The sequence below is a fragment of the Typopeltis vanoorti genome, chromosome 3 (assembly GCF_054136105.1).
Source record: "Typopeltis vanoorti isolate ZY-2024b chromosome 3, IOZ_Tvanoo_1.0, whole genome shotgun sequence".
In the NCBI taxonomy this organism is placed as follows: Eukaryota; Metazoa; Arthropoda; class Arachnida; order Uropygi; family Thelyphonidae; genus Typopeltis; species Typopeltis vanoorti.
This window is the reverse complement of record NC_143551.1, coordinates 72,037,284-72,051,953: the sequence shown is the minus strand read 5'-3', so window position 1 is coordinate 72,051,953 and position 14,670 is coordinate 72,037,284. Positions and strand designations below refer to the sequence as shown.

The 14,670-nt window shown below is 35.5% G+C and overlaps 1 protein-coding gene across 4 annotated transcripts in view; it reads left to right on the top strand.

Annotated features, from left to right (window-relative positions):
- The window catches only part of LOC150108262 (uncharacterized), a 406,756-nt gene that overhangs the window by 343,573 nt on the left and 48,513 nt on the right, over positions 1-14,670 (top strand). For 3 of the 4 annotated variants that reach the window (XR_016548126.1, XM_090390668.1, XM_090390667.1), the window contains one exon: positions 8,301-8,390. The exons of the other annotated variant lie outside the window; for it this stretch is intronic. Coding sequence is in view for 2 of the 3 variants with exons in the window: in XM_090390668.1 (XP_090246794.1) it covers positions 8,301-8,390 (90 nt within the window). In the remaining variant the exon portion in view is untranslated. The remainder of the gene's footprint in view (positions 1-8,300; positions 8,391-14,670) is intronic. 4 annotated transcript variants of the gene reach the window in all.

Here is a 14,670-nt window from a genome sequence, read left to right as displayed (position 1 = left end):
ATTAGTCAAAACACTAAATTAGCTGTATAAGAGATGTTCAAACCAATTTTAACTTATGGATCTGAGAGCTGGGTTAAAAATAAAACACTTGTTTAAAGACTAGAGACCACAGATATGAGAGGCCATGAGAATGATTAGAGGCATGAACAGATAGCATCAGTGGCAATGTCATATTAAAAACGAGGATATTAGGAAAGAACTTAATATTGTTAGCTTCCATGAATATGTTAACAGAGCTAATCTCAGGTGGTAGGGTCACTTAAACAGAATGGCGATGGGAAAGATTAGCAAAACAAGTATTCTTTGTCAGGTTGGCAGGAAAAAGACCCAGAGGAAGACCAAGATATAGGTGGATTGATATGGTACAAAGTGCCTTAGAAGATAGAAATATAAGATCTGATAATGTTGACGTCTTGACAGGTAACAGATTGATTTGGAGGAAAATTGTAAATAGGAAGTTAGTAATGGTGTAAGTTTCTCATGCAGTACTATCATATCCAGATATGATAGTACTGCATGAGAAATTTCCTGATATGTACGTGAGGGTACATATCAGGAATTTGATTATGATGATATCTTAATCTAAATTGAATCGAGCTAAATGTAAACTAAATTTAAATCTGAACTAAATCTAATAGAATACAGAAAGTGGTAGTGCTATCTTATAACAGAATAAACGTATCTTTATTAAAAGAAACACACGTATAAACCACAGTGAAAATTATTTAATTGTAAATAAACGTATCTTTGCAGAGTACTTTAATCACACATGCACACACGGTTTTCTTCCACATTCACCTAGCACTGAATTTACTGCTTTTAGAGGAGATGATCTTTTATTTATCTGGTATTTATGATTGTTATCTTTATAAATCACAACATACAAATCATGCCAGAATCTCTGCAAAAACACTCACTTCCACTTTATCAACATCCGTAGCATAAACACCAACATAAATGATATTCATCATCATCATTACTACCTAGTCTTTCAGACCAGATCTCCTTCTCCTGACAGAGACCAAAATTTCCAGCTATATCCATTGCTTTCCACCTTCAATGTCCAAATTACACATTACCCAATTCCTTTTTGCTACAAGAGTGCAAAAGGAATCTAATATTGCTTGCAAAAGAATGTCTAATTTAGAATCTGTTGATCCCCTTTGGTCCAAGGTTTCTTTCCTCCTTTAGTAACATTCATCTGCTACATTTACCAGTGTCCAAAGTCTGAAAATCCCTCTGACCTCTTCACCTTGCTCTCCATAAATGTCAAGCTTCTGCAATCCAGTTATTCAAATAGTAATCTTAACATCCACAACTTCAGTTAGTTCCTCTTTTTCAACACAACTAACCAAGCTAGATGAGAGATCTGTAAGTAGTTACATGATACAATTTGTACATCTCCCTGAATTTCTGATAGATACCCCACTTCACTCTTCCAGATATACCATAGCGTTCACCTCTGCTCTTAGTAACTCAGATCACAATCTTGAGCGAGTCTCTTCTCTCACAGAATGCCCTTCTTCTGCCCACTCCACTCTTGTGTCCTTTGGGAATTCAAAGGTACCAAACCTTCAGAATTTCCACCCTTCCTTACCCTACACTGAATGGGTCAGAAATTATCCTTGCCGGCATGAAGACCTTTATTACCCATTCAACAAAAAATTTTCATCCAAGCCCTGCTTTAATGGAAAGTATACCAAATAGTTGGAGGAAGCTTATCACAGGTGTCTTGTATAAAGAACCTCAGCTTCATACTCAGTCTTTGCTGAAGATGCAATAAATACACAACAGCCATCAGAAATTCTAAATCTATCTTCATAAAGGCCTCAGCAGAAAACTTGTCTTCTCTCCTCATGTCCCTGGCTAGGGCCTTTGGATGTAATTTCTGCACATTTGCTTCCACTTCTTTTTCATCCAAACGGAACCACCATTACAGCACCCAAAAATAAAGCTGGCATTACTCTTTTCCTCTGACACAGATGATGAAGCAAATTGCCTTCTACCATATGCCTCCTTCCTGTTCCAAGAAAAAAAAAAGTCATCAGAATAAATAACTTGGACACTAAAATGTCTTCTGGCCCTGATGATCTCCCCCAGTTATATTCAAACATTATGCTCCAGGGCTGACATATCCTGTATCTCCTTTACAATTCTTCAATACATTGGTGGCACTTATCCCCTCCTGTGGAAGCAATCATATATCCAGCCTGTTCCAAAAAAAGAGAAATAGATGTCTATGTCAAACTACTGAGAAATTGTTATCACTGTCACTGCTCTCCAGAATGATGGAAAACGTTTTCATCAATCAACTTCTCCTGTACCTAGAGGCCCATCAGCAATCATCAGTATGGATTCTGCTATTCAAGGTCCATTGCTGACCTCTTAGAATTAATCACCCAGCACTGGACATGCTATGGAAATGTCTAGAGAAACATGTCCTGTCACTTTTGACCTTTCCAGAGCTTGTAATCGTGTCTGGCATCATGGCCTGCTATCCTCTGTGATTGAGTAGCCAGCTTTCCCTATGGTCATTCACTGCATGTTATGGTGAATAGCTCCCTCTTTTCAGGCATCACAACCACCAGTACAGTAGAACCTCAGGGCTCCTCTGTTCTGTCACTTACCCTATTTCTCTTGTACATATATTATCTACACTTAATTACTGCTAGTCCTTTTTTTTTAATAGCTTGGATGATGATGATGCTATACTCCATTCATCTTATTCATTTAACAATTCAAGCAGTGCTTAGACATTCCAAGCTTCAAAATCATCTTCATCCAATCTCTTAAACATTGATCTCCGTACCATCCTTCAATGGAATAAGGACAATCTGGTCACCTTCAGTGCTACCAAAACAGTCTTACAAAGCTTTTCTCCTTTAGGAGATATCAGCTCGGTAATCCTTATCCACAGATGCGAGACCCCTTGACTGTGCATGGCAGAAGAAGGCAATCCATTCTTATAATAGGGTAATCAATGTGTTTCGTGGGATGAGTGTTTATTATTATACGTCGGAAAATTAGCTTTTCTTTTTTAAAAATTCTAGTTTTTAAAGTAGTAACTATTTTCCTTGTACAACAGTTGGAAAATTTACGTATAAAGCACATGATTTTGTATGTTGGTAATGAATTTGTACATTGCCTTATTCTCCCCTTCAACATGAATTGACTCTTCTTTGCACATTGCCATCCAAGGGTCTACCATCTGTGGTTAGACAGTAATATGCAAATCACCAGACACGATCATATTTCTCTGCTCAGACTAACATTTACCTATAACTTCTACTGGTATAAACACATTGCATCAATTGCTTCCTCGGCAACTAAAAAACTAGCCATTCTTTTCCTCTCCATGTGCTATTTTACACCTACCTGGCTACTAACTCATACAAATCCAAAATCTGTTCATCCTTAGATTACTGCTCACATGTTTGGAATAGTGCACCTAAAACCTCTGTGAAAATTTTATGCTGTCCAGAGGAGAGCAATTCAACTCGTCGATGATCTCTCCCTTATAGATTCACTTCAACCTCTATCTCACAGATGCATTGTTTCAGCACTGTCTCTATTCTGCTGGTACTTCAATGGTCACTGCTCCACCGAACTGGCAAGCATCATTCTTTCACTTTCTGTTAAAATGATAGCTGCCCAGCATCCCTTTTCATTGCAGCCACAAATCCACCACACTTGTTCTTCTCTTTCATTTTTTCATCCATCTCTATTCTTTGAAACAGCAATAGATGAAATGGAAAACATTATTTGGAAAAATTCTGTACAAGGCTGCATCATAAAATACTGTGGCAAAATACTTAGCATTTCAAGCTCATCCAAAGGAATAATAATAATAATGATAATCACAAACACAATGTTACTGAGCTTCATTGATTTTTTCGTTCTAGATGGGGATTTGGGGATTCAGGTCTTAAAGGTACTTGGGGACAGTTTCCTCATTGAGTAGGCACTTCTTATCTCAGTTCCTAATCCTGGTTCTTAACAACACTTCCCTTCTTTATCAAAGTTCTGATATTCTGTTCGTGTGCTCTGATTTTCTTATCCAATTTGCTCTATCTTTTCAGGCTGGTTTGTCTATTTGCAGGTATTTAGTATGAAAAGCCAAACTTATCAAGGAGGAAAATTCTGCCACATTATGTTAACTTTTGATCAGCTAACTCATCTTTGGTTGTAGAAAAGGTCAGTTATTCTGATGAAATATCAGCACATCATCAACAGAATCAAACCTAGTTCTTTTCCAACCCAAGGGCACGTCATCCATCATATATCACCCATAAACAAAAGCTCACAAGACTTTATAGTAATTAAATGCCATATGTGAGTAATAGGATAAGAAAAAAAGAAATTAGTTTATGTTTTTTTTGAATAGCTTAAGGTGGAAGACAGATGTAGATGGAATAAAAGACTAGGAGCAGGAGGTGAAGAAAGTTCACTGAGTTTGCAGGTTGGATGACAAATAGATGTTGACCAGCAGCAGCTGCTTCTTTTCTTATAGTCTTGGATGAAAATGGAGCTTGACCATATAAGCACCTGTAGAAGAGACATAAAGCACGAACTGAATGTCTGTAACAGAAGGACTGAGAGAGAGAGAGAGGAGTCAACAGTTAATCTGATTGCCATGTTTTGAATAGCATCAAGTAATGCTATGAAGTACCTGGGTGCACTGCCTGAGATGTATGAGTAGTGCACTGAAATGTTTATGTGGAGCAGTTGTACTAGGTGAAAACTAGTGCCTTCTGGTGAAAAGTTCACAGATTTTTAGGCAGCTGCAGAAGCTATGGCTGAGATGCATTTGTGCCAGGAAAGACCGGAGATGCCAGATTAGCCTAAAGAAGAGATGTCTGATCATGTTTTGTTATCAGAAGTAAGGGGAAGTGATGAAATCTTTCTTGTGGGAAATTATACAGGATTGTGTTTTGATAGCATTGAACTTCACAGTGTTATCCTACTGAAGAATAGTGAGGAGATTAGAATTGAAGGTATTAGTTATCAAGCATTTATGTATAGGGGGAAGAGAGTGGGTGAAAGTACATATCCCTGTGGTACTACTTCTACAGTGATGGAAAAATGTAAGAAGAGGAGACCATCTATCATGACACATAGTGAGCAACCAGGGGCCATATCAGTGTCCCCTGCTCACTCACAATTGAAGAAACTGGCAACCCAGTTACAAAGTTGAAGGTGGACCTTAGTATGGTGGTTTGCCGAGCAGACCCTTGAGTCTAGAGGTAGGTAGAGGTAGTTGTTGATCAAGTATGCTGGAATCCACATTACCAGTCACTAATCCCCAAGTGGTGTAGAAGTTGGCTGTTGATGATCTTCTCTATGGTTTTTGAGAGAACAATTGCGACAGTAGTTTGTTTGCTGACTTTTATCACCTTTCTTTGGAATGGACCAAATGTAGGCTTGTTGACTTCATTATGGAACTACTGTTATTAAGCTGGAATTCAAGGGTTTTGGAAACTGTACACATCTTACAAAGACACTGTAACCAGTTTTCTAAATTTACAGGTCTGTATTTTAATTTTTCAGATCATTTATGTTATGCAATTTTGCTTTTCAACTCTAAAGACGTTGGTTGCTTTCAAGATGATAATGCATCATATCTAGATCTGCTTGTTTGTGGTTTAAGATTGATGGGGAAATCAAGCATATTTCATAATAACCTTAGATCTCAACCAATTGAGCATATGAGGTATAATGTTAGGCAATTCTTACCAAAGCAAACTTTTAGGTACCACAGAAATAATGTTATAGTGAATAGTTGCTAGTGATGATTTTCTGTAACATAGCATTATGCCTGTGGGACTTTGATCAGGACTTTGCAGTTTGCTATAATAAGAATTGGCTGTAACATTATATCTCATACAGTGTATCGCTACAAGAGTGGTTTCATATTATTCAAGATACTAGTAGAACTCACACCATGAATTAAAGCTATTTTAAGGCAATCAGAGGTTTGCACAATAAACTAAGTTTTTATCCAAGAAGTGTGTAGGTACAAGAAATCTCCTGTGCGTGATGTTTTTATATCTTAGCATTTTACAACACAAATTCCATCATGAATGCATGCTCAGTCTGAACTTGTCACCTGAACTTAGTCATTTATGTTCTCTAATTGTGATGAAATTACTTATATCTTAAATAAATTTTATTAAATAAATATATAGATGGTGTTGGTGTAGTTGCGGTCAGTTGGTGAATGGTGGTAGTGAGTGGTGGAGACAGAGTTGTAGAGCAGGTGCCCTCCCTAATTTTTTTTATTCGATTTTGTGAGTTTGTGATTAACCTTATGACCACGTCTCCAAAGCAAAAGTCTACTGCAAGTCCAGGTGAGCCTGCAACAAAGAGAAAGGTGATTATGATATAAATGAAAGTAGAAATAATCAAGCATTCTGAGAGAGGCCAGACACCATCATTCGTTGGGAAAGCATTAAGCTTCAGTTGCTCGACTGTTGGAACAGTTATAAAGGATAAAGTGAGAATAATGGAAATACGTGAAAGGCAGTGCTCCAATGAAAGCATCAGTTATTACTAAGCAGCGTAGTGGATTAATTATTGAAATGGAAAGATTATTATCGATTTGGTTAGAAGATCAAAATAAGCGTAACATTCCTATTAGCCTAGCATTAGTGCTAGAGAGAGAGAGAGAGAGAGAGAGAGAGTTGTCCACACAGTTAGCCTAGTGGCTTTGCGCTTCGCAACCAATATGACTAGGGAAGGAGTGTCCCAGGTTCGATTCCCGTCGGAAACGTGAGGAATTTGAGGATTTTCCTCAGCCATAGCCAAGTTAACCTGTCTTGGGCATTAGGGTTTTTCCACCAGTTTATCTGGCATTTTTCATCCTGCAAGCAGGCAAACTAGCCCCGTGAAAATACGTTGCTACAGTTAAAAATATACCCCCCCCCCCCAGCGGCAGGCTAGGCGACAGGTCGGTTGGGAGTGATACTAACAAGTAGTCACATCTAAGTAACACGCGGACCCTGCATAGGAAGTGGGAATAATGCATAGTGAAAGAAGAAGTGCTAGAGAGAGAGAGAGAGAGAAAATTCTGGAAGAATAATAACATCTATGTTGCTATCAAAAACATTGCTGATTCTTGGGAGGAAGTGTGAAGCAATCAACAATGAAAGGGGTTTGGAACAAACTGTGCCCTCAGTGATGATTTTCGTGGATTCATAGAAAAAGACATCGCTGAAGACAAAAAAAAAGCTGTGGTGGATAGTGGCAATGCACTACAATTGGACATCAATGAAAATGCTGTCATTGACAGTTCACAAGAATTAACCAATGAAGACCTTATGGAGATACAGAAGCAACTGATAGAAACACAAGAACATGAAGAATCAGAAGATCCAGAGCCAAGAAAGTTTATGACAAAAGAATTAGCTGAGGCCTTTTGTCTCATTGAAGCAGGATTTGCTAAGCTCGAGGAGCAAGATCCTAACATTGAGCAAGTGAGAACATCAGCTGCTACAAGGCCATTTATGATGAAAAAAAATAAAAAGGCTGTGCAAACAACCCTAGATACCTTTATCAAGAAACTGGCTTTGCTGGTAAGCTCTCTCTCCTCCAGCAAGAGAATCAAATCCTGATTCTCCAGCACCAGGTCATCCTCTCTAACATCAGAATCTGATTCTGATTCTCCAGTACTTACTCCATCCTCTTCAGCACTATCTCCATCATCATCATTTTCTGATTAATATTAGCCTACCTTCTTGCCTCAAAAATACCTCTTCCAATAAGCAAGCCATTTTTGTAACATTAGGTGAGTGCTAACCTTTAATATTCTTTTTTGAAATTTCTCCTGTCTCCTATCTAAACTTTTTGTATGAATTTGTTTTTATGTTCTGTTTCTTTGAATTAAAAGAAAGGGCACAATATTTTCTGTAATTTATTATTACAGTACAGGGGTATTATTATTATTACAGTATTACACTGTATTATTATTGCCACATACGAGCCATTATAGTATTGTTGTTGTTATTATTATTGTATGTATGCTGTTCATTCAGGGATCCAAGTTACGTACAAATCCGACCTAGAGATATTCTCAGGAACATATCTTGTCTGTAACCCTGGGACTGCCTGTATTGTTTCTGTAATAAAATATTCTTTAATTTTAAGGCTTAGGAACTGGTTATGGTTAAGTGCAAAAATTATGTTTATTGCTCATTTTCCTTATGAGAAAATCAGAAAATTCAAATTATTCTAGTATTTGTTTTTAAAACAATGTACGAGAATACAAATAGGTTTTTTTTTTTTTTTTTTTTTAACCTGTGTAGAAGAGTAAAGACCTTTCTCAGGTTACTCTGGCAACAGGATTAAATGCAGTCTCTGGAGATAGTATTACAGGAATAAGCACAGATGTCCAAGTAAGTATGTCCAGTTTGTACTTACATGCATTTTAATTGCTGCTGTTGTTGAAATGGTAGGTGGGACATTATTATTTGGGGATGGAAGGCTATTATTTGGCAGCTGACGAAATCAGCTTAAATTATCTTAATTAGTTTAACATATTCAGTGTCACTGACATTGAATATGTTAAACTAACATATTCAATGTCATATATCACTCACAATACTCACATGTTTCTATGCTGCATAACTCAGTCTAGCCCTGGGCATTCAAATCATGTTGATGAGTAGGCCTGGGGACATTCTGTCATAACTGAATGGCAGTGAACATATTAGATAATTTATTTCAAAATGCTTTTTAATCATTTTTGGTATATGTCAAATAATCAATTCATTTTTCAGAAATCTGATGTTTATGTGTGACTGATGTCTAAATGAGTATGACTAGGGTTTTTTTTTTTTTTTTTCATGTGAACTGTTGGGCATAGTATGCCAAAATTTGCTTTTTATTTAAAAGGAAATACTTTTTGAATACTCTGAACTTTATAGAATATTAATATAAATTTTAACAGTTTAATATAAAGTTATAATGTAAAAGTCAGTATACCATAAGCTATAGCAAGTACACTGCAACATAATATTGAACTTACATCTGTGTACTGCATTCTCATACCATGATATGCTGGTCTTAAAGGCATTTGGAGAGTGTACCACAGTTCTGTTGTACTTCCATTCACACCTTGTGAATGGAAGTACAATAGAACTGTGATATGTAGGCATATCAAATTCACATATATATGATGGGAATAAAGTGCTGGTAAGAAGCTTATAAAAACTGCTTTGGTTAAAAAAGTTTGTATGATTTAGATATGTTATGATATTTTAAAAGACTATGTGATGTAGTACTTCAAATTAAAGGAACTTTAATCTCCTTTATTGCACTTTTTGATAATCAGCAAGTGTCTATAATTTTCTGGTCATTTCCTAGTGAATCACTACAACAGAAATTGTGAGTGACTGTGAATTTCTATATGGAAAACGTACATGACACTGCTTGGAGAGTCATGCACGTTTAGGAGTGGCCCTTCCTTTAATGCATAGCATTATACATGTCCGCAAGGAAATGTGCTTTGCAATATGGGAGATAGTAAGACAAGTGATGAGAGCTTGGTCCGCCTTTACCACAAGTTGCCTCAGTCCTGAAGATACTTCAGACCCAAACTTTGTTTGCTTACACTTGGATAAAGGATTAAACTAAAATTATTATAGTCTAACCAAGTGGGAAAAAAACTTCTAACCAAATCTTCTAAGTCCAAGTGGGAAATGCCCTCTCTCCCAACCATATCACCAATAGGAGGGAGTTCCACAAAACTGAGTTTTAAGCATTAGGCTTTTTTGCAATCAAAGTTAACTCGATAACAGAACAACTCTCTCCAATGGTAAGTTCTACCCTCTGTGTTGGATGACTTAACCATATTCTGTCATTCAGTGTAATATGAGGGTTATAGAAAGGCAGCTACAGCAAGTCATTGAACCATCTCTTATAAAGGGCTTGCAAATGGGTTCAGATTTTCACAACAGAAGAATTTGTGTGCACTTTTGCTGCAAACATGGTCTTCATCCTGACCAAGACTAGGATAATCCTAGTTGTATTTGACAAGAAACTCAGTGCTCTCCCTCACACATGTCAGTTATGAGACCAGCGCTGTAAAGTAATGAGCATTCTATGCAGCTGTCTTCCACCTGTTGGAATGTTGACAGATGTTCTTCACTTCATTTGTACAGGACATTGATAAGATCAAAACTTGATTATGGGTTCGAAGTCTATACTTCTTGCTAGGAAGTGTACACTGTGATGGTTAGATCTTATTCACCATCTAGTCATCAGAATTGCAACTGGAGCATTTTGCATGTCACTCATTCCTAGTCTGAGACAAACTAATTACCTTTGCCACTTCAACACCAACAGCTGTCTTTGTTATACACAACAAAATAAAATTCCTGTCAGACCACTCAATGTGGCCAACTATTTTTTGTCCATAATTGAAGAAGCTTTATAACACTCAAGAGACTACTAAAATCCTTTGATTCGTGGATTAAAGTTCTAGAGATTACAGTAGACAATGTAGCTCAGACAAATGTTCTGAGCATGTAGCTTTTCTTTCAGCCAGCACTACAATTTTTCACTCCTCCTGTCATCTACTAGCAGCTCTTCAAAGCTCATAGAACTGAATACTGTGATTTTGTGCTGTCTACACAGATGCCTCGAAATTGGAGGACCTAGTGCAATCTTCTGCACAAATCCCACTAGAATTTAGCAACTTTAAAGCAGGACTGTATGCATTACAGCTTGCATTAAAATTCAAGGTTTGGTTCTTGTTTTCAGACTTTCATTTTTTCTTGAATAATGTTTGTGTACTTTAATCTACAGCTCACATCTGAAAATTCTTCAACTTTGATTCATTTCAAAACTTTCCTGTGCACTCTCCTTTTCAATTTGAAATTCAGTTTTATTTTACTCAACACTAAATGGTGATCATTTCCAATTGATGCACATTGTTATCAACAATAACATAGTCAATGAGACTTTTATTATTTCTTGCATCTTCTCTCCATGTGAATTTGTGCACATTTTTATATTGGAACGTAATGTAAGTAATAACTAGTTCTGAACAGAAATCCAGCTGGTGCTCTCTCCATCATTATTTGTTTTGCTCTTTTCTCCAAATTTTCCCAAAACATTTTTGTATGTCTGGTAATCATTTCCTACTCTGCTGTTTAGATCTCCAACTAGGACCAACTTTTCCTTTTTCTTTGTGTTGACTGCCTTTAATGACTCAAAATTCCTCCACTTTTCATTAGTAGAACCTATTGTGGGACCATAGGCACAAATAACTCCCATTATCCAGTTTCCCATTCTGATATTTGCCCACATCACTTCTTGATATTGCCTACCATATAAGATTATCTTAAATATATATATATATATGATTGCATATTTATATAAATAATCACAGATTAACCTCATCTGTAATCATTATTGTCTTAATATAACATCTTGTATTTGTTGCTCAGAAAAATTTCACTTGTTTTTGTCTGCTTCAGTAACACTAATTTTGTTGATCTGGTACTTACTTTGTTAACTTCATTCCAAGATCATCTGTATAAAGAGTTGTGTTTACTCTTTATGCAAATGATATTATACTCCTGAATAACCCACTTATAAGTCTTTCAGAACTGTGGACCTAAATTGAATAGCTATCATAATATATTGGGTATGAAAAATTGCAGTATTGAAAAAAAAAAAAAAAAATTATGAACATAGTTTGAATATCATAGATAGACCAATGATATTCAAACTGTGTTTTGCAGAACTCCAGAATTCTGTAGAACACTTTTGGGTTTTTACAAAAATATTTTCAGTAAAATTCTAATGGTTGTTGTTGTTGTTGTTTATTATTATTTTTTTAATTATCACAATGAAAATCTAAATATCCATACAAACTTGCCCTTCCTGGAATAATAAAACCCAGAGTGCTGATCTGAGCATGAAAAGTCACATTTAAGAAATGATTTAATCATTTAACTGCCTCTAAACATGTCTTTTCAGTTTATTATAATCCTTATTTATTGATATTGTTTATTTTTTTTAAATTTAAATTAACTATCACAATTTTCAAATTTTTAATTAATGTTTATATACCTGAAAGTATATACTAAAGTAGCATGCACTGAATAGAGTTCATGGGACTAATGTGTAAAGACAAGAGTTCCATAAGCTTTGAAGTCCCTGCTATAGACCATGTAAAATATTTCATCTATTTAGGCATATGTTTTAGCGTAGATGACAAATTGAATTTCAAAATAGATAATAGAATAAACAAAACTGATATAGTGAGGAGCCAGCTGAGTAAATTTATATGGCATAAAAAAGAAATTAGCCAAAACACTGAATCTATGAGGTAATTGAAGGAGTGAACAGGTGGCATCACACAATCAAGGAATTATATTAAAAATATAGACATCAGTAAGAAACTTGACATCAATATAGCATTTCAGTATGTGTGAGCATAGTTCATGTGAAGTAATGGAATTACATGAACAGATTGGGAATGGAAAGTAAAACAGTCTTTTATTTCCAAAATGATAGAGGGAAAAAAAAAAAAGAGAGGAAGAGAAGATTTAGTTGAATCACTGAATTTAGTGCCTTAAAAGATCAAAACATGAAAGTTGACAATATTGAAGACATAACCTCTCAGCCGGCCTGGTTGGCCGAGTGGTTAATGTATCTGCTCTCCAGCAAAAAGGCTGCAGGTTTGAATCCTGCCATGGGCATGGATGTTTGTGATTGTCTGTGAAAGCACTAGTGGTGTAGTCGGCAGTAGATGGCATTGGTGTTAGATGATGAAGGTTGGTGGAGTAGTGAGATGAAGAGTTGTGGTGTTGATGCCCTCCTTCGATGAGTCTTTGGACTCCCTGGAGGTATGATATAATAATAATAACAAATAGCAGATTAATTTGGAAGAAAATTTTTTGTAAGCTGGTAATGAATGCTATCATAGTAATTCACACATCCATTGATTGTTTATTTTCAGGAATTGATTATGATCATGCTGGAATTGAACTGGAAAGTTGGATTTGGAAGAGTAGTTGATCAAAAAATTGGAAATCACACAAAAGAGAGAGTTTTTACAAAAATGGGGAATTAACAACAGATATCTTTAATAGTTGAATCATATTAAAAGTGAAAATATTAGAAATTAATAGCACATTATTTAGTATTCTAAAATGTCTATATAAAGTTAATTTAAGATGGTATAATTACTTAAATGGAATGAGAATAAAACATGTTTAAAACAAAAATGCAGCAGAAAGAATTAGAAAGTTTATCAAGCTCTACCTTGACTGATACTGTTAGGAGTACTTTTAGGAAAATAGAAATGTAAGAACTCATTAAATTAGAGATCAGATAGGTAATAGACCAACTTGGAAGAAAATTTTTCATTGCATACTTGTAAATCTTTAACACATTCATGCTGGGTGGTGTCAGCATGCATGTAAACTGCTGGCAGAAATTAGCTTTAGCACATGCATGCCACTTTCATGTCAGGCAGTCAAATTTTCACAAAGCTTACATGGCATGTTAGTTTGCACTTTTTTGGTAGAACTTCATTTGTAAAATTAGCATTTGTGAAGTGTCTGGATGATATCGAATATCTGAAATGTAATTCGAACTAATTTCAAGTTATATATTCTCATATTGGTCTTTTTGCTTTACATAAATTATGTGCTTTCTGCATCCTTGGGCTGCATGTATTTCTTTAACTGAAAATTTGGAAGATGGTGTTAGGACAAATGTGTTTAATTAGCTGCTATGTTCAGTGCTACAATAAATCTGGTTTGCTTGCACTCATACAGCATAGTCTGTCTGTGGGGAAGGGGGTGGGTAGTTTTTCATTATGAAATGTCATTCCAAATTGTCTCTGATTACACTAATTGTTGCTAAATATAGGACACTGTAAATGTCTTTCTACTGTATTTGGTGATACAATAAAGCTACTAGTTTATCTTCCTAACTATAGCATCTGTTGAGATTGGAATGTTTTTCATGATATAGGAACATTTTATTCCAGTCTTCAGAAACAACCAATATATCTATTCTTGAATAAAAATGAATCTGTTTTTTATAAGAAGTGGTTGATCTACAACAAAATACTTGCATATGTGAGATATCTATTGATAAAAACAGAAACACTGCTGTAGAAAAAACAAAACAAAACATGAATGCAGGATTTGTGAAAGGGTGGATAATTCCAATGAAGATCAGAAATTATGTAACTTATTACTGTGTAAAATGTATACTGATCCTCAGTAAACAAAAAAAATCTTCGAAAAACCAAGCGAAATATTCATAAAACAGAAATAAATACACATGACAAGCACAAATTCTACAAGATGATCTGTTGCTCCATCAACCAACATGTATTCCTGCCGTGCCTGAATGAATCACCTGATCAACATTATTAGGTCATTGGATTAGTTCCTCCCTATAGTTATTTACTGAATTACCAAATGTATATAGCAGCTATTTATTGTTGGTTAGTTATTTATACTTTGCAAACAAATCTCTTTCTCTCTGATCATAAGTTTTGTTTTTTAATTATGCCATCATAAATCCACTTATGCATGTCTAGAATTTATAGGATCACAGGCTATTTGCTTTGCCCAGCAACTTATAGGACATACATATAATATTGCAAATGTTAATCATTAATAATTCATTTGCCAGTAATGAAAG